The sequence below is a fragment of the Onychostruthus taczanowskii genome, unplaced genomic scaffold, assembly GCF_017590055.1.
Source record: "Onychostruthus taczanowskii isolate IOZ18803 unplaced genomic scaffold, ASM1759005v1 scaffold9, whole genome shotgun sequence".
Taxonomy (NCBI): Eukaryota; Metazoa; Chordata; class Aves; order Passeriformes; family Passeridae; genus Onychostruthus; species Onychostruthus taczanowskii.
This window is the reverse complement of record NW_024506993.1, coordinates 6,231,959-6,252,279: the sequence shown is the minus strand read 5'-3', so window position 1 is coordinate 6,252,279 and position 20,321 is coordinate 6,231,959. Positions and strand designations below refer to the sequence as shown.

Sequence of the window (20,321 nt, the reverse complement as noted above, 5' to 3'; positions counted from 1 at the left end):
ATTTCCAAATTTTTATCTCTGTTGCCTTGTTTTCAATTCCCAGAGCTGTCTCTGAGCTAAAGGCAGAAGTTTCCCTTCCTCACTAAATTATCCAGTGAGCTGTTTGTTCCTACAAAAGACCTTTGACATGTCTGGAGTTGACCAAGCATTAATCAAAAATGGTTTTGACTGAAAACTTTATAATTACACAAATAAAAATGTTCTGTCTAAGCCTTTGATGGAAGTTGAACAGCTTTACTTTCAACTCTTCCTTTCCACAAGTCCCCTGACAGCCTCATGATGCCAGTCCCAGTGGTGAAGGTTGCATAGTAAACAGGCTTAAAATACATTTTTCTAGAAGTTATTTTCTCCCATAATTTCATTTGCATAAGCAGACAATCTGGTAATATAATGCCTCTTCTACAACCTGGTGTCATCTCAGACACAACCTGCTAAGATATCCCTCCAGTCCCTGAGGTATCACTTATCTAGCTTAGCCTCTAACACTGCTTAACAGTTTTAAGTTTCAATACCGTAGTAATGCTATTTACTTCTCCTTCAAGGTCTCAAAGAGGTTTACAAACTGAATTTTAGCCTCACAACAGTCTCGTGAGGGCTCTGTAATGAGGGCCACGATCCCTGAGGAACTAACAACCAACCAGCAAACTTGTATTGTACTGGAAGAAAGGGAGCCAGCCCTGCTCCCAGGATCTGAGTGAGTAAATAAAAGGTTCTTGTTTTACACATCCTACTACCCAGCCCTCCCAAGGCAGGATGAGCAAATGTATTTAGTCCTTATGAGTGCTTCAGAGCAATTAATCGGCACCTAGAAAACTGAATGGCAGAAATTCAGCAAGTCAGGAAATTAACAAAAAATAAAGCAGAGGGGCTCTGCCACCTTATTTATAAGCAAATCTGCAGTCTAGCTGAGAAGGAGGGTGGTGGGAGGAGAGCAACAGAATATTTGCATATTGCAATTTTGTACTCACTAAGCAAAGGCTCACAACAGTGTAGTTTGCTGAGGCACAGAAAATTTAGCTAAACACCTTTCAGATCACACTCTCAGGTGGAAAGGATTGTGTTAGACCTGTAACATGCACAGATAACAAGGGACTGGGACACGCTGAGCAATAAAAATCCCAATTAAAGCGCCAGAGAAGCATATCTCAAGAACCAAATTGCTTCAGCTAGATCAGGATTGGTTATCTGACACACAGGCCTGGCCCCATGGGACCTGCACTGGCTCAGTGCAAGAAGGTCATGCTGCTCCCTTCAGCACCCTGACTTGATACCCGAAGCACCACAGATGCTGGAACAGATATCTGAGCCAGCTTGGGTCCACACTGCTCATTAGTTCACTTTCTTGATCTGATACAAATCAAACTAAATGGTTTCTAGGCTCAGGGTGTCCTTAGAATTAATAGAACTGCAGTCATTCAGTGCTGCATCCACACCAACAGGTTCATGCAAAAAATCAGCCCCATGTGAGGCTGGGCTCTGCTACCAGAGCTTCACATCACACAGGCCTGTGATGTGTACAGGCTGTGTTTTCCAACACACACATGATTCTCCTGACAAATTATTTAGAGGTGCTGCAGTCCTGCATTGTTCAGAAAACATAGACCCATGGGGGTGGTTTGGGGAAATTGGTGGGGGCAGCAGAGCCCCTGGTGGAAGCACCTGTAAGGAAGGACAGTAGGAGCCCCTGTGGGGACAAAAAGGGGAGCAACTGACTGCTTGGGCAGCACTTACTGCTCGTCATCTGTCCTTCCAAGGAGGGAAATGGCAGGCTGAACAGGCTATTAGGCTGTTCTCTATACAAAGAGCAGAGAGTACATCAAATAACGAGGCACCCTGAGGACACCATGAGGGGAGAAAGCTGTGCTCAGGGTAATGTACTCATCTTGGTTTCATCTGATGCGAATTTGCATTCTGCCTTCTTCTGACCTTGTCTTACACTCAGGGACTGTTGGAGCCTCTTCAGGTAATTGAGAGTGCCCTGGAAAATGGCCTTTTTCAGAGCAGCCCTCTCCCAGCTGAACAAGGGCTGCTGCGGTGCCCTCAGTCATCCCAGCTCCTCAGATCTTCTGGCAATCTTCTCTCATGTGTTCCCTTGCCACTGCAGCCAAGAGAAAACCTGCTCTTGACCCTTCCCCTGGCCCTGTCCAAAAGTCTCCTCTCCTGACGATGAGGCAGGACTGCTGCCCTGACAGCCCTGATCCAGCGTAACTCTCCACAGGAGACAGGGCTAATTAACAGAGGAAGTTCTTCTGCAGTAACTGGGCATTGGCTTCTGGTAGGGTTTCCACAACTGCATTAAACAGACCATCAAATCCAAAATCAATTCCTCAAGCCCTCTTCTACTTGGCAGCTAAGGGTTTGAGTTTCAAAGGCTAATTGAGTGTTAATGTCTAGCTAAACTCTGTGCAAGACATCTCTTAGACTAACAGCTCCTACTTTATAAGTTACTCCTACCTCAATAAATTTAGACAAGTATAATTTGAGACTATTATTTATGGCATGAAAAAAATCAATATCATCATAAAACTGCTGACAGCAATCAGCTCTTAGGCAAAGACTGCAGAGCTTGAGATGCTCCAAACTTGCTGTGCCTACCTGCACCGAGCTGTATCTTTTGCAAGCCACTGGAGAACATTAACACATTTGGCCCCTTTGCTGTGATGAGGGGACAACACACAAAGTCCATCCCTGTCTCTGCTGCACAGGACTGGAGGAATCCCCTCTTCTACATTATGCACAGAACGAAGTCTCAGCCCTTCCAATTAGGAGATTTCATTCCACCCGTGAAAACAACTGGCCTGTATTTTATAAGTGTCTGTTGCTTTTGTAACTACCCTCATAAAACAAGCAATTCCCTCTGCCTTGGAACTCAGGAGTAATTTGGATGTTAATCTAATCAGAAAATGCAAACCTCCTTCAGAAGCAGTAAAGAACTAACAGCTCTGCAACCTAACTGTATACACTAAATATTTAATACACACACGTACACACACAAAACGCATCCATGGAGGTTTACTTTATGCCCAAAGAGAGGGAGAGAGATGGAATTAGAACAACAAAAATGTGCTTTACTCTATAAAATAGACTTCTCCGTTCTCCGTGTAGGCCATCTCCCAGTTTTCTGGCAGAGGACCTAGGTTATCCTCGGCAGAAGGAGGTAGGTATTGAGGGAGGTTCTGAGATGGTTCCGTGGTGGGGACGTGGGTGTGCCTCTCAATCGTGGACGGTGGGGCTGCCTCTCTCCCGATATGCGCGCTGTGCTCGTCCTGGTCACCAGACTCTGCTGCGGAACAAACACAGGTACAAGTGAGAATCCGCCCTTTCCTTCCCCTCGTTTGCTCCTCCAGGCTTCTCCTGCCAGTTTTCCTCTCCTTGCCTTTTAACTCACGAGACACAGCGGCAGATGAAGCGAGGGCAGAGCCCCAGCAGTCTCTGAGGCAGCAGGGGTGAGCTCTCCTTGCCCACACACACTCTACCAGCCAAACAAACCAGGAGCTCTGATCAGCTCCAACAGGCCCTGCTGAGGTACCAAATTCCTCCAAGCTGTCTCAGGCCAGGGCTCACTGCTGCAGAGGAGTTCAGTGTGCTTTCAAGCAGGCTTTACAGGTTCACTCCTGCAGTGCCAACTGTGGGACAGAGCTAGGAGGATGAAATTTCTTGTTTGAAGAATGATCAAAAGAGATTTTACAAGTGCAAAATGTTGCCAGAAGCTCACAGTCAACAAGCTAATGGTGAATGTCTTCAGTGCAGTGTGTTATTTTAAATTAAAAATTTAAATGAATGTCAGCACTGTACCATGTGTCCACCTGTTGCTGCTCACTAGTGCCTTGCTGTCTGAGGAGATTTATTCCAAGGCTCATCACAGTATCCTTCCAGTCAAAGTCAGTCTGGAGTATTTTATGCTACATCAGGCCCTTCTCCCTCTAAGGAAATATTTCTGATGCTTGTATCCATGCAGTTTTGAGCTGTATCCATGAAACAATGCTGCTCATCTCCTCCCATCACTAATCATAGTAAATACTCCCCAAAAAACAGGTCTGTGCCCTCACTCCTTCACAGAGAGGTTTTGGCAAACATGGACAAATTCTAAAATGAACCCTGTGTCCACCAAAGGGACTTTCTCTGTTTGGCTCTTGAAGGTGTTGAAAAATTTATGGCAGTACTTCCACATCCCCTGAGAGCATCAGTACAAGCACAGCTTGACAATGCACTGAGCAAAAACCAGAGATTAGTGTCACCCTCTGCCAAGCCCCCAAGGGCTCAAAAGGCTTCACAGACAGAACCTTCCCTGCTCTCCACACCAGAGTCCATGGACATCCTCAGTTCACAGCCCACAGCCCTGAAAACAGCTCCTTCCTCATTCTAGTCTGTGTGCCGCCATTGCCAAAAGAGAGGAACACAGGGAGGAACAAGAAGAAAAACATCTAGACTATACCCTCAGTGCTTGCTTTTCAGCCCTCCTGGAGTTTGATATTTTTGGGTAGAAGATGACAACATAAAGAAGCGTGAAAGAGTCATCGCCAGATAAAACTGAGAGTACAAACATGCCAAAATCTGGAAAACACAAGTTACTGAGAGGTCTCCTAGGGAGGCAGGAGCATTTGAATATGGCTAGCACACTTTCATGTGAAATAAGCATAAGGAATCACTTTGGTATATGAGAAATAACTCACTTTCTGATTCTGTGCTCATTTAATGAAGGCAAGGGGCCAGGGTGTAATAACATTGTGACAAATGAGCTGCATCTTCCAGTATTTTATCTTGCAAAGGAAAACAAGGAAGAGAAATGATGCTCAAGCTACTTCAGGGACACCAAACCGAGACGGGCAGCAAGGAAATCAAATAACAGATCTCCCACCAGCTTCTTCCCTAAATCAGTTCCCGTGACAAAGGCTGAGGCTGCTGTCATGTCACAACACGCGAGAAACCACCCTCGGTTGGTCAATCAGCTGGTAAGCATAGACAGAAATTCCAACCTGGGAGAAATTAAGCTGGCTAGAAGCAATTTGAGTTGGAAATGTAGCAGGTAGCAGCCAGTTTGAGTACGACCCTCAAAAGCCATTTGACAGTTTGGCCCAGAGAGGACCACAACTAAATCTCAGCCTAAATCCTTTTAAAGCCCTAAACAGATGTTAGAGCCAGGACATTGGCAGGTGGGGACTGGCAGGACAGATCTTCTGGCTCATCAGAGGCTGGGAAGGGAAATTTTCACAGTGATAGAAAGAGATCAGAGGGAAAAGGACGGGGTGCCATTTAGGGTGGGCTCCCAAAGGAAGCAACTGGGAAAGGCTTGAAGGTGTGGATAATACTTGCTCAGCACCTGCCTCAAAAGGAGCCCTGAAGATGAATTCAGTGACTGAAACTGAGCTGAGGTTACAATGCTCTAAGCACTAACAAATACTAGGCCTGGGGACGTGGGGAAGAGCTCTTGCCCTTCAGAGCTTCACAAACTTCCAGTTGATTTCTGCGGAAACTCAATGGATCTCCAATGGTGTTTAACTCTGAATCTCTCTGCACAGCACTTGAGATTGCAAAGGTTTCCAGTGATCTTTCAGCCAAGGCTTGAAGGTAGCCATGCTGGGAACAAGGTCTGTGTTCAGCAGGACACAAGACCTTCATGAAATACAGAACTTGCTCCATGCTCCAGATCTCTTCCTGCAGCAAGCAGCTCTCCATGTGCTGGGAGGCACCTGGAGAAGATGACCTGAGAGACAGTAACTGTGTGTGATGGGCAGCTCTAGATGCAAGGACGAATAAAGGACAGCAACATATTTAGGAAGGAGCAATGAGTAATTCCAAATGTAAACTTGGCTGAGTCATTTCATACTGTCTGTAGCTGTCAACCATAGCTCAACTCTTCCCTGACCTTTCTGCAGTTAATGGATTTGAACTTTACCACATTTCTGTCTCAACCAGTTCAATCCCACAAGGCCTTTTTGGAAAGACCCAGCTGTGCATGTGTTTGATCACACCTGGGCATCTGCCGTTCAGGTGTCGGCCAGCTCTGTTTGACACTGACAGCTTTGCAGAAAACACATTCAAAACAACATCTCCTCTTCAAAATACCCTGCAAAAGCCTTCCCCACGCATTCTAACTGAAGGACAGCGGTATTTTTGCTTTACCTGTGAAGCTACTGCTCATTTCAGGTACATCATCCTCTTCCTCATTCTCCGTATGCACTATGCCAGCATTTTGCATATCATTGTAAGACTTGGTTCGCTTTGGAGTCGACTGCTTGGAGCCAGACTGCAGGTTTTGCAAAGCATTGGTGGAAGTCACTTTCCCACTGAGGGGCTGGCTTGGAGGCTTCGGCGTTCCATAATAGTTACCTAGGCAATAGAGACACATTTGCATCTTCAAAAGAGAACAGTTTACAGCAGTAAGTTTTCTATTTAATTTTCTTTACAGTTCCATTAAAATTTCTGTCCCTCCCCACAGATAAGTATATAAAGAAGCTAACACGTGCTGTTCCCATTTTTGGGGGTGTACACTTCATCTCTACAGCAGACACAGAAATATTTCTTGCCTTTTTAGTTATTCTTGTCGAATTTAAAAGGAGAAGCAATGGTTGTATTGTTTAGGTGCACTGAGTGTACATGGGCTAAAACAAAAGGCAGTCATGGTGAATAGCAAAACTTCATCTCGTTACATCTGAATTTCAATTAGTAGCCTTTTTACATGTGTGCACCCACACAATGCTGTGGCAGATCTGGAGTGAGCCCTGCAGAAAATAAAAAATTCATGACTGCTATCACCAAGAGAAGTGATGAAAGGCTCGATGGCCTGCTTTAGTACACAGGTTCTTTTAGGGGGGATGTTGCATTTGGAAAGCAAACACTATTTTTGCTCTAAAAGAAAACTTAGTTAAAAGAGAGAAAGGGAAAGACCACATGGCTTTGTTCGAAGAGGAAATTCAGCAGTTGGGTCAGCTTGGGTGGAAGTGAAGAACCAGACCTTAAACCTTAAAGCTAAACTTGAAGGGACACAGATGCACCCTGGGTCATGCCAATACATGCTCAGAATCCACCACCAGCTGTGATGGAAACAGTGCAGAGTGCTTGGGCTGCCTCTCTGCCATTTTAAGTGACCATGGAAGAAACACAGAATAAGTGCACGTTCATTCATGCCAGAACAGCACAGAGGAATTTCACAGGCCCTGTTTCACTTCACCTCCACACCACAGCAGTGCTTGATTTGCCCTAAATATCTCCACAGCAACCTCAGGTCTGGAATCTCTTCTTGCAGCCCTGGACATTACAGGAACTCAGACCCATTGCAAGGTCAATCTTCTAACTTTTACACAATGGCCTGTTATATACAACAGTTTTATATAAAACTACCCAAAATTTTTCTTTCAGGAATTACTGTTAATTTTTATTTGCCATCTTCAGATTCCAAGGGTAGATTAAAAGTTTTCCCTATGCCCTTTGACATGCCATAACACAAAGGATGCCCTCCCATATAGTTAAATTATGGCAACAGTGCAAAATTCTTCTCTAAAGCATATATTTATTTACATTCTTCATTGATCTCCACATGCTATATATAACCTGAAAGCATTATTTTTCAATTTTTCAGTACATATTTTCTCAGCCACTGTAGAAGATCAGGTTTGAAACCATCTAAGGGACCTGAAGGCGCACAGGTCCATGGGAAGTGATGAGGTGCATCTGCAGGGAATCTGGATGGAGTTGCTACATCAATTTCCACCCTATTTGAGGAGTTGTGGCAGCCTGGTGAAATTCCCACTGACTATAAAAGCAAAAACAAAATCCCTTTCTTAACAATGGAGGACTCAGGAAGAGGCCAGCCAGCCTCACCTCTGAGCCTGGCAGGATCATGGAGCAGCTCCTCCTGGAAGGAGGATCACCAGGACCCATCAGGATCTGGAATCACCCTGACTTGCACTGGCAGAGTCCATCTGGAAAAACCATTCAGGAAACACCAGCAATCATCCCCCTTGCTGCCTCCTGAGAGGTGAAAAGGTATTTCTCACAGAGCTGAGCCCCAAGCAGGCAGAGCAGCTCCCACCTCCGCGCTGTTACAGCTGGAGGAGCAGGACAGCAACACGTGCAGGTTTGCCTTAACAAGGTGTGCTCCAGCCTGTACACAAGGACGTGGATCCAGCTCCACAGGAGCAGCAACGCTTTCATCTTCTGTTCATCATCTCAGAATCCTAAATGTACATTGATGCATAATTTATGGGGAGAAGGAAATTGCTGCTTCTGGAAAGAGCCTCTAATGGGTACGGAGGCTCCGCAAGCAGGTTGCAGTTTCTGCTAGAGAAATAATTCTTATGCTCTACATACTGCAGAACTGTTTTATATAAAAAGAGGAGGAATTGGGGAGAGGTAGTGCAAAGAGAAAATACAAACGTAGGTGGGCAAAAAAAAAAAAAAAAAAAAAAAAAATATATATATATAATTAACCTTGCTCCCATCTATCCTCTTTGGCATTTGTCATGAAGAACAACACTACTCTGGGATTTTTGGGTTTTTTTTTTTTTTTTTAGGTTGGGGCTCTGTTTGGTTTTCCAGAAGGAAAAAAAAGTTTTCTAAGGATATTAACTGCTAAGCAGAGGGAGCCACGTGTGTGCCATACACATGAAAATGACTTCTATTTATAGCACTGCACATCACTATTTTATGCAAAAGTTATTTTGGGTCTGGTTTAACTGGTTAAATTCTTTAGGATGGATGCAACAAAGAGGATGAAGGGGATATATAGATGTTGATAGTAGGGGTTTTATTTCCCCTGGACAAGAGCAGAGCACAGATGACACCATCCCTCCTCCAATTACAGAGAAATGTATTATTACATCTTTAATTTTGTTCCTCTTCAGTTCCTCTAGCAACAGCAAAGCTGGAGTTCCTACCAGTCCACAGAGAGCTGTTCCTCAATAGAAAAATAGGCTTCTCTAAAGTATTTCAGGTTTTCTTACACCAAAATCATGAGTCATTTTTCAAACCAGCCATGGTTGTTGGTACTAACATTAGTGAATAATTAGTCTCTACCAAGACAGTGTGCTGCCTTAGAGGATCCCTGTAAATATAAATGAGCATATAGAAAGAGCAAATGCGAATTTGAAACTGAGCATGGCTCTCCGTGTGTGGGGTTTATGGGGAATGTAGCCACCAGGGCTGAACTTTTCTGTTTTCACCACAGGAGGCAGATTAAGCTAGAGTCAATATTCAAAAAAATCAGAGCTCTTCCTTCAAATTCCCACAGGGACAAACAGGTTGGGGAAATAACCCAGCTCATGATGAAAATCTTTAAAAGAATGCTCCAACCCAGTTTCCAGGTGACATGGAAAATGACAGAAAATGGAAATGCTATCTTTCCCTCAAGTTTGCTGAATGCAGTCAGCCCTATTTCTCTTCTCTAAGCAGTTATTTTTGAAGACATGGCATGTGGGCTTGGGCGTGGGAGCAGACACACTATTAGGGGGGACTGGTAAAAATAATCATCAAACCTCATGTTTCATCCTCAAAATTGGAAATAGAAAATATTTACACTGTGACTCAGAAATCCAAACATGCTCCATTAACAACTGACAGTGAACAGCCCAGCAAGAGTTTTACAACACTCAGACTTGACATTCTTCGTTCAAATTAAATCTATCAATATTTATGAAGAAACATACATTTAAAAATAGGCTTTAACAGTGTTTTGTGAGCCACTTGTAAGCCCAAAGAAGGGGCTAACTTCATAGCCAGTGTAATTTGTACTGAATATCCAATCAGCTCTAATTATTAACAGCATGTTACATGTGCATACACAAGCATCTGTCAGCCCAGAGGATCCCAAAACATTTTCTGAAGTCAGCACAGCAGTTAGGGCAGGGCTCCCTGGGGTGCTGAGCTCAGGTGAAGCTCTGCAAAACTTCTCAGGATTCTGACCCCAACAGGATGCCCACCAGACAGTGGAGATTTCCAGGACAAGAGTGCAGGAAATTCTACTTTTCTCTGGAAATGCCAGCTCTGAAGCAGCCAGCGTGGCAGGATGGCACGTTCCCATGTCCAATTCCTATGGGAACTGGGCCTCTGCCCCTTACCCTCCTCTCAATCATACTTGGATCCTGCCTACAGCACCTGAATTAATAACTAATAACAACCCATTCACTCCACAGATGCACAAACCATTAACTGAATCCCTCGTCAGCACTTTTCACTAACCATTATTTTATTCAGTCCCTTGGTGCTTAAAACTCACTTAACCACAGCTGAAGTTTGATGGCAGCATCTGCAGCCAAATCCATGACTTAATCCATGCACTCTAAAGCACCACTCAGGAGAGTGCACAAAAATAACAATAATAATGAAAAAACCCAAACAGAAGAGCTATTTGGAAAGAGTTAGTTTCTTTTCATCTCCTTATCTTTAAGTGTCGGCAGCTTCCACATTTTAGCATCACACCCAGTAATTAGACTTTGGTAACAGCTTATCACAACAATAAGACAAATTCTCATCATCATAACACTTCCTGCTCTGCCAATTCAAGCAGTGATCACAATCAATGAAAGCCATCTACAGCAGATTCCACCCTGTCCTGAATTAAAGCAAATTTTCTAAAACTTTAAAAGAAAGTTCTCTTGACTGACAATGTTGCTTTTGGAAAATTTCTTATATTTCAAATAACAAAGCATTCTTATTAAGTATTCTCCTAATGGGCAGTAAGTTCACCTTAAATTGTTTGTGTGACCTGAAATTTAAAAACAGTTCACAAAAAATACACCAACTAATTAAGTAAAATAACTATGAATCTATTCCATAAAACCCTTGAATTCACACCATTGAATTCAATTCCATTTGGGCTGAAAGGACTCCATCCAGCCAAGGTGCTGTTCCTGGAATGGGCAGAAATGCAGAAGAAGAGGGGCAAAATCAAACAGGTTCAAAAGTGGAATGGACACTAAAGCAGAGGGGGAGGAGGAGACCATGGAGACTGCTGGGGTGGGGACAGGGAGCTGACATGGAGAGGGGAAGAAGGCAGAGCAGCTAACTGCAGGGTCAAACTTGAGTCTGAGCATTAATTCTAATGGTGCAATTACAGCAATTGAGGAATGTGCTCCCAAACCACAGATCTGAGTTACTTTAACCCATAGGTGTTTGCTCTGCAGCTGCTATTCTCCTTTCTGGTGGAAAGATGTCTATGCCTGGGACTGGGAGTGCATTTGTGGCTCAGCAAAGGACCAAGAAGAATTTACTGATTTTTTCTGAATTTACTGATGCCTACATGTGAAGTCTAATTTTGCAGTTATAAAAATCCCAAGAAACTCAAAAGCCTCAGTGCAGCACAGAGGGCCCCGTGTCCATGAGAAGTGCATCTCATATTCAAAGCAGCCACTCTGTGCTGACAAGGACTCCATTAATAGCTCATGTTTCAAAAAGCACTTCATAGCTTTCTGTCTTGGTGAAAATGGGTATTTTGGGAAAGACACTTGGAGATAAGCAGCAAAATTAAGCAAGGCCTTGACACAAAGACTTGAAACGCAATTATTAATGTAATTGTTTTATTTTCTGAGACTCAGCTGCTCTTCTCTGCACTGTACAAGAACCAAAACAATTGACCCTTAATTTTAGCAGAAGAGCTCCTGCTCATGCAATCCAGCAGGAGTGCCTGTGTCTGATTAGCACAGGATGGATTGGTTCCTGGGAGCAGAGCTCCTGCCATGGTGTTTTGTCTGTTCTCCTCCCAGATCACATTCTGCTACAGATTTCCACATCTAGATGACAGATCTGGCTGCTGTCTGCAGGATTCACCTAGCTGCAACTGCACATTGATTAGCAATTGCCTTGAGGAAATTCAGAGTATCCAGGCAACCAGGAGGAGGCTGAGGATACAGCATCTGGATCGCAAGGAAAACAGGCAATGAAGGAGAGCTCAGAGAAACTAACCTACAAAACACACATTTCCTTGAAATAGAAGATTCTCTGTCAATTTTTGTAGTTATTAATGATGAGGTTAAGTGAAAGATCACTTTGGGTTTCTTGTTAAATAAGCCAAACTGTTATAAACTGCACATTTCAAATAGGTATGAAATTTAATATATACTCCAATTAGTGTCCTAAAGGCAGTGGCAGCACAGGAGAAAGTCACCCACAGAACAAATCACTCTTACTTATTCTGATTTTTACTGTGTTACTACTAGGTGTTGCCCCATGCCATTGTTAGCACTCATGTACAAGTGCATCCAAGCACATTTAAGGCATGGAAAAATCCTAAACCAAAGCAGTGATACTAAAAGTAATAAACAAACAGTACAACCTTGTTAGCATGGACCAGGAGGGGGCTGAGAAGGCTCAGGGTGTTCCATGAGACCAGCTGTGTTATATCAATTGCTATATCCACATTCAATTGGATTTAAAAAAATCATAGGTACCATAAATAAACATGTACTTGTGTATGGTGCATACAGAGAGCAGGAGAAGTAGCTGGAAACACCCTACCTAGCACAGAGCTGTAGGAATAAAGAAAGACCCTGTCAAGCCAACTCTTCTTGCAAATAGTTAAATATTTATATATCGAGTCCCACCATGAGGATGTGCCCCATTAGCACCTCCCCTCTCTGGAAGGTGAGGCAGTGAGCTGGGAAATGTTGAACTCTGGGGAGGCCAGGCTGCCTCTGCACAGGAGCTGGGGAACACCAGCAAGAAGCAGCCACTGCTGGAGAGCCCCAACAACACCCTGTACCAAAAAAAAACCAATGCCAAAATGTGCCTGGACTGCTAGGAACAGCCTTCAACACAACAACTATGATTACACAGTAAATGATTCCTGAAATAACCTGAACTCTAACTTAAGAAGAAAGCATATCTCTTTTTTGCCAGAGGTGTTTGGGAACCTTTTTCCTGAGGTTTGTGTTTTAAACCATGACTGCTAAAGAACCATTGCTGACAGAGCTCACATTGAAAAATTTGTTATTGAAAGAGCAGAGAGAGGGAGAAGCCAGTCAGGAATGCTGCAGGAAATTCAAAGCCACTCTAAACCCCTATCAGATATTAGAATATTTGCTTTTACAGAACAAGAGTTACTCAGGTACCACTTCAGCTGCTTGCAGAATGAAGCACTGTTATCAGATGACACTTCAGTACGGCAGCACTCATGCTTAGTTAGCACTGATAATTGTGCATATACACAACAAGGTGTTGCCTTTTTTTCTCTACCACTGGTTTAAAAAATAACAAGAGAAAATCAAGCAAAGTATTAAGAGCCAAAACCAGAAGAGGAATCATTCTGCAGTGCACAGCTATTAGTATGTGGATATTCAGTGTGACACATGATAATGGTGCTGAAGAGGCCATTATGATTTATTGAGACAATCTCTAGTCTGGAGACAAAAATCAGCAGATCTGATCTGATTAAACAGAACGTGTTTTACACCTGCACAGGCATCCCCAGCATCTGCCACCCTTCCTCTCCCATCTTCCCCTCGTGTTCTGCCTGCCACAGGCTCAGCTCTCATTTCCAGGTGGGACTGAGCTGGTGACACCCGCAGGCTGTGAAGGTGCCAGCAAAAAAAAATCCACCCATTTTGCTAAAGCAGCTGGGGTAGTGTGCCTGCTGCAGAGAAGCCCAAGGAGAGCCAGCACATCAGATAAATTAGGCTAAGACATCTTGATTTGAAGCATGTTGCTGAATACACCTCTCTACTTGGGCTGAAATTCAAACTGCACTATTAATGTAATTTATTACAATCATTAAGTACCACAATTGGAGACCCTGTCTACAGTAGCTAGTTTTATATACTTTGAAAATGTTAGCAAGTCACCCCATTACATCTAAGTCATGAGACTAATGCAGATTACTTATTACTTCTCTTGGCAATCACATAACACTTGTCCTGAGAATGAAAGATGATGCCTTGACAATAATACTCTATAATGTAATAACCCTTCACATGTTATAAAGTGCAGCACTTTTTCTTTTGAGGATCACTAAGTGCTGGGCAGGCATTCACTCACACAGCCTCACCAAAGCCTGGTGATACAGCCATCCCCATTCCAAATCCAGCCACCCTGCCCATGTCCCTGCATGCCTCTGCACAGCTCCCATCTGCAGGGCTGAATGCCTGAATGCAGCACAGCCCTCCAGAACACCCTGGCTTCCACTCTCCCCCTCCTATTTCAAACAGCAGATAGCTGCAGGCACAGGGTATCTGCTGAAATATTAATGAGCACAGAAGTAAGTGTTGTTTTAATATTCTTCAGGCCAGTAACCTGAAGTACAGAGCAGCTACCTGATCTGCCCAGGGCCACTCAGCAGCTGGGGAAAAAATGGGAATTAAATCTGGAAGCTGTGCTCAAAACAGCCCTCCCCTGGGGTGCCTGTGAGAGCCTGCAATTCAAATGCAGAAGTAATTGCTAAATAATTAGTAACCTACACAATTACTTCCATGCATCCATCAGTATTTTCTGCCCTGAAGGAGCAGTCAATAAATGCCTGAGACCACAATTACAGTGATTTCCTATCCACCAGAAGGCCTAGACGATGTGCAGCCTAAAAAGAATTTTCCTTCCTACCAAATATTGTCAATGGGAATTTCTAACTGGCTTGCAAGGGTTGTGTGCAGCACACACGTGGGGCAAAATCACCAATACTGGGGCAGCAGCACAGCTCTGGGCAGATCTTCCAGCTCCAGCTGCTGGATTCATGTGATCAACATGCAGCTTTCATCAGGGGAGGAAAGAAGATGTTTCTGGGCTTTATGGTTAACAATCAGGATGTTAAAAGCCAAACTGAAAACCTCAGGAATTAAGGCTTGCCAATGCCCCCTCCCACCTGATTACATTTTTTGAAGCCTTTTGGGTGCAGAACACACCAGGGAGATGAGAGGTGACCAGAACAGCAGCTGCCATGCCTGCTCTGCCTTCACTGGGATGTGAATCAAAAGCTGCCCAGAGGAACCTATTTGCAGTGCACCAGAAGAAATAATAATGGCATTATGAAGCCCTGCAGGTCAGCAACACCTCTTTTCTCCTGTTCAGCTCGCACTTTCTCTTTTTGCAATTAGAGCACTCTCAAAACCCAGGTTGTTCTTTGAAAACCTGATACACTCCCCTACTTTTTTATGGTTTCCAACTGTCCTCTTCTGCTTGTTCTCTCTTCTTTCCAAATCAATACTATCTGTATCAGCATCAAAGTCCTGTGTATTACTCCTCTTCTGATGCCTCCCTGTTTTCCAATCTTTCTCCCCAGAATTCTTTTCAGTAACTATTATTAAATGTTTCTGTTACCTCTTCTTCTGTGAGGTTTTTCCCAGTGACAGTATGCAGGTGACTTTGTGTCCATCTTTCCCACCACCATGTACTGATGTTTACAAAGCCAGAAGGGTCCTTGGGACCATGGTGACCCCAAACCACAACCTGCTCGAGCCACGTGAGCTTGTGGCTGGCACATGAAAACTTCCCCACTCCTCATCCCTGCAGTCCATTTCACAATAGTCCTCTTCCTTCATCTCTAAATCATCTGAGAGCACTAAATCACAGGCAACCCCCTCTCTTCAACTGTTCTGATTTCTCCTCAGTACAGCAGGTAGAAGATTATTTCCTTGTGTTGGGTTTTATTTCTCTGATTCAGAATAAGCCATCACCAATCAAAAATACAGTCAAATTTATCATGGTGGAACACTTACTAAAGAAAATATGGCAGCAAAATGCAGCAAAAAAACAAGTGATAATTAAAATATCTAAGACTTTAAAGCTGGACAATAACAGAGATTTGGCCATTAAAAGTCTAACTTGCTTTGTGCTTTGGGTTTTTGGCAGATTTTTTTTATAGACAAAATTGCCTGCGATTGCAGCATCAAGTCTGAATCATCCCAGCTTCCAAGATCTAATCAAGATCAACACTGTCTTGATCAATACAGCTGTAAAATAAGATTTCCCAAAAAAAGTACAACAAAGCCATTAAAGAAATCTCGGAAGGCAGCAAAATAATTTCTTTAAGCCGTAAGTGAAAAATGAACTCTATTTATTTCACATTACAATCAAACAGTAATGTGTCTTGATGCATATGTGCACACATGCATCATCATTATTTGCTTTATTCTTATTGATTTTTCCTTCCATGGGCCAGCACTCCAGAACCACAATGCACCAGCATCACTGATGTCAATGGGGAAAGAAGCTTCTCAGCACTTCTGACAAATTATTCCTCTAAAGTTCAGGCACTTCTATCACCCACAGAAATGAAATACACATTAGACTTATGAGAAATCAACCTCATCTCCAGCAACTGAAAAGAGCAAGCCATGAAACCTAAACAGTTTAGCTGCTGCTGCATATAATCACATAAGCAATGAAACGACCGTGTTATAACTGTCCCAGATGGATTCAGCATTTCCTGAGAACTAATTCCCAGCATGTCCCAGGAGCCAGCTTACAGACAGTTACCCATTTTGTCTTTCCAAGTGGAAAGGTCACTAGAACAAATAGATCAGGAAGCAATGGCGAGGCCTTTCAGCTGATCTATTTCAAGCACCACGACAAAGAAAACTAATTTGGTGTTATAATTAGAAACACAGAGAGGAAAAAGCTCATTTTGGAGAAGAGCTGCTGCTGGAACGTTAGCATTGGTGCTGATGGAGCTAATCAGCTCAGAGAAGTGGAAGAGTGAAACCAAATTATACATTTAGCATCTTCATGCAAACCAGGTCTGCAGCTGGGAATGAGCATAAGGTTTAAAGGTGCCCTTAAAAAGGAGTTTTTGAAGAAGTAGGCAAACAGTATTTCAGAACTCTTTCTTCAGACCCTGAACACCAAAACCACATGCCACAATTTTTTCTGCTCATGTTTGATGACTACATTTCAAAGACTTTTGGCTAGTTGTGTGTAGTTTGTATTTTTAAATGTATTCCATATTTCTTATTATAAAGAATAACTAGAATAAGGCTGCAAGGATAGGGCTTTTTCAATCTCTCAGATTTACAGAAATAACCATTAAGCTTCTTCCAGCTGGAAATATGAAATGACTGAGCTGAAGTACACTGGAAGGACTTTCAAACCTGTTTTCATTGTCTTGTCAAGAGGCACATTTGAATGTTCTCCTGAGGAAAAAAACCCAACCCACTCCAAAAGGAGTTTTCAACTTAAAGGAGCTACAGACTGCAGATTTAGTTACACAAATCCTATTGTGTACCTAAAAATGGCCAATTTGCCTTGCATTTCTCTGGAGCTTTTTTTGCTCTCACCCTGGTGACGTTTCAATGCCCCTTGGCTGTCTCAGTACTGTTGTTGGCAAAGTTGTGCTGTAAAAAGGATCAACACAGTGACCCAAGTTAGAAGCAATTATCCAAGAATAAGGAAAAAACAACCCAAAAGCAGTGCATCATGTAGCTGCATAGTGACGCACAACTGGGTGATGAAGGAAGTGTGTTTAGGGAAGATGGAAGGAAAGAAAAAGATCAGGAGGAAAGAAAAACTGAACAAGGAGGTGAGCTCTAGTGGACACAAAGGATAAATGCATACTGGCCCAATATGTTACAGGACTATATATTGGATTTTCCTGGCCTACTGTTGATCTTTTCAGGCAGTTTTAACTTGAAGGCAGAATTAAAAGCACAGCAAAACTGGAATTCCCTCTCTCAGGTTCCAGAGAAAATGGAAGCAGAGCACTGGGATGGAAAGCAAGGTCCTAACTTGAGCGAGGGTGATGCACATGTGGTGCCCCACCAGGGGCTTTTTCACTGTCTCTGGCTCCATACCTTCATAAGTTCCTACTTCCAGAAGGGTCCCACTTCTCTCCAACTCCAGGAATTCCTCCACAGTCAGAAAGTTATAGTCCACACCAGGCACTTCTCCTTCTCTTGGAGGGCGGGTTGTGCCTGAAAGGAAAAATCAGAATGTTATTACTGTTGCTTTCTTATCAAGAGTTAAAAGGGACACTAACAAATTCTCACAAAGATACAAGAGTACCTGTAAAACACAGTTCTGTGAGCTACAAGGACCAAAGAAGTTTGAAGTTAGGAGCCCATGTAAAAACAAGACATAGATTTCAGGTTGAACCGGTGACACCAGTTAGAACAAAACAACTGAGGGATGTTTCTTGTGTTCTCAGAAAGACTCTGGCAAAGAAATCTCTCATCTCTGTGACCAGAAACACAGCTGGAAATGTTTGGTACTGGGAATATGCCAGCAATTACTTTCCTGCTGTTAGCATTGTCTCTCATACTTCGCTAAAACTGCAATCTGTATTACCAGATAAGGCAGGATATTTTCCAGGTCCCATTACTTCTGTATCACTAGCTCATCAAATGTTCTCTCACATCATAAACATAATTTCTCCCTTGTTTCTTCTAACTGTTTTATCTCTATTCATGCTATTATTTTTTATTCAGCATTAAAAAGTACCATGAGACAGTATTGATGCACCATCCACACATGCTCACCGAAGAGAAAACCTGACAACTCTTCTCACAGAAGTTCACCTACAAGCTGGTTCCAGTTCAGGAATACTTTTGAGCAATAAGTCACACTCACTCTCTCTCTCCAGCACTCGACAATTTCTGTAGTGCCCATGGAGAACTGGCTCTGATCACTGCCACTCTGCCAGCTCTGAAACTCTTGTCCCTTCTGGCCAATTTACAGCACTCTGAAGCACAGTGTAAGATGAGTCATTTCATAACCTTTTCCTAAGATAACTTGGGATGCTGCATTTTAGGTCACTGAGCACAACTTAATTGATAAGGATCTGTTTCTGTTCAATAGCCTTTATTTTCCATGACTCTGGCTTCTGTACATCTGAGATTAAATATAAATGACAGATTTACAGATGTACAGGAAACTGAATTTTGGAAGAAAGACCAGAGTTACAGAGTTGGAGGTGTCTGAATGCTGTGGCTGAAACCAGTCTGGGAATAACTTCAGAGACGTGGAAATCATACCTAACATTTAACAAAGCATAATTTCTCACTTCTGACGGATGCTTCTGGCCCCTGGGCAGTGTCTTCTCAGTGCATACAATTTCTTAAACCCTTTATAAAAGGACAGAAGAAAGAATAAAGAAGCTGAGCTTCCGAAAACTAATTGGGAAGATTCCAGTTCTCAGAAGTTGAAAGAGCATAAATTTACCATGCCTGCATCTGGCAAATGTTTTCCTCAAGTGCCAGGAAAGCGGAAAGTCTGCTTATCTCCTATTCATCTGAGAGACTGCTCAAGAGGTCAGTCTTGACAGAGTGACACCCTTGAAAAGACTATCACTAGATTAATTTCCTTGATTGACATCCACTTTCTCTAACATCCTCCATTCCTTGTTTCAAAATAGAAACTCTCTTTTTTATTATTTACCGTCAGCCTTCAGAGAGTCTATAAATTCCTGTGCTTTTTTCCATCATTCCTCCTCTTGGAGCTTATCCTTATAGTAAGGCTACAACAGTTTTTTCTGGGTAGATGGTAACAGAAGACAATTTCCTTTCACAGATATAGTCCAGAGAAATGCAGGAGCTGCATCCTGTGCCCCACTCTGCCCCATGCTGGTGCTTCCATCCCAAGGCAGGCAGGCAGAGAGGCTCACTCAGGTCCCTCCCTGGCACACCAGGAGCAAGGAGCACACACCCAGCAGCCAGGATGATCACAGCCCAGATGCCACATGTCCTCCCTGGGCACTGACATTGCCACTGAGGCTGTGAGGACCCTCCCAGGGCTTCGTGTCTGGTGGCCACTGGCACATTCCCCCAAACCTGGCCGGGAGTGGGAAGAAAGAAGGATGAAAAGCCACATCAATAACTCTGACCAGTGGAATGCTGTAGCTGTCCCATGGCCAGAGCACAATGGAAGTGAGAATTAGACTCTCCAGCACTGCTCATCAATCAGTCAAACGTCACCCCCAGCCACGTGAGCCAAATGACAAAGATCAGGACTTGTGTTTTCCCAATAACTACTGATAAGACAAAGATCAGGGAACTTCAGGATTGCTTTCACCTTATCTTTTAAAGCCTCTTCTTCTCTTTATCTCTATCTTCCCACAGAGCATATTTATTAATCATTTTTTCCCTTCCTTCTGAATTTTTATAGCGGTGAAATTGCAGTCAGCAGTTTACTAATGCTGGCTGCCTATTTGACATGACAATTATATCTCTGCCATAATTCCTCTGAGCCATTTTAATGGATCTATTTGTTTCATCTCGGTGTTCTTAATTTCCTGAATATGTCCAAGTCAAAAAAAAACGCAGCTGTGCCGGCTATCAGCGCGACTGCCTGCAACACACGCAGAAAGCATTAGGAAAGTCACCACAGAAAAGGAAAACATTGCATCACAGAGATAACATTTGTCACCTCAGCTGGTCCTCAGCAGCAAACCCAGGGAAAATAAAAACTGCTCT

At 43.2% G+C, this 20,321-nt stretch overlaps 1 protein-coding gene across 22 annotated transcripts in view; it reads right to left on the bottom strand.

Annotated features, from left to right (window-relative positions):
* Positions 1 to 20,321, bottom strand: part of MAGI1 (membrane associated guanylate kinase, WW and PDZ domain containing 1) — a 338,676-nt gene that overhangs the window by 69,036 nt on the left and 249,319 nt on the right. For all 22 annotated transcript variants that reach the window (XM_041425924.1, XM_041425925.1, XM_041425923.1 and 19 more), the window contains exons 3-5: positions 17,706 to 17,825; positions 6,124 to 6,330; positions 3,073 to 3,283 (exon numbers count right to left, since the gene is read on the bottom strand). In XM_041425924.1, coding sequence (XP_041281858.1) covers positions 3,073 to 3,283; positions 6,124 to 6,330; positions 17,706 to 17,825 — 538 coding nt within the window. The remainder of the gene's footprint in view (positions 1 to 3,072; positions 3,284 to 6,123; positions 6,331 to 17,705; positions 17,826 to 20,321) is intronic.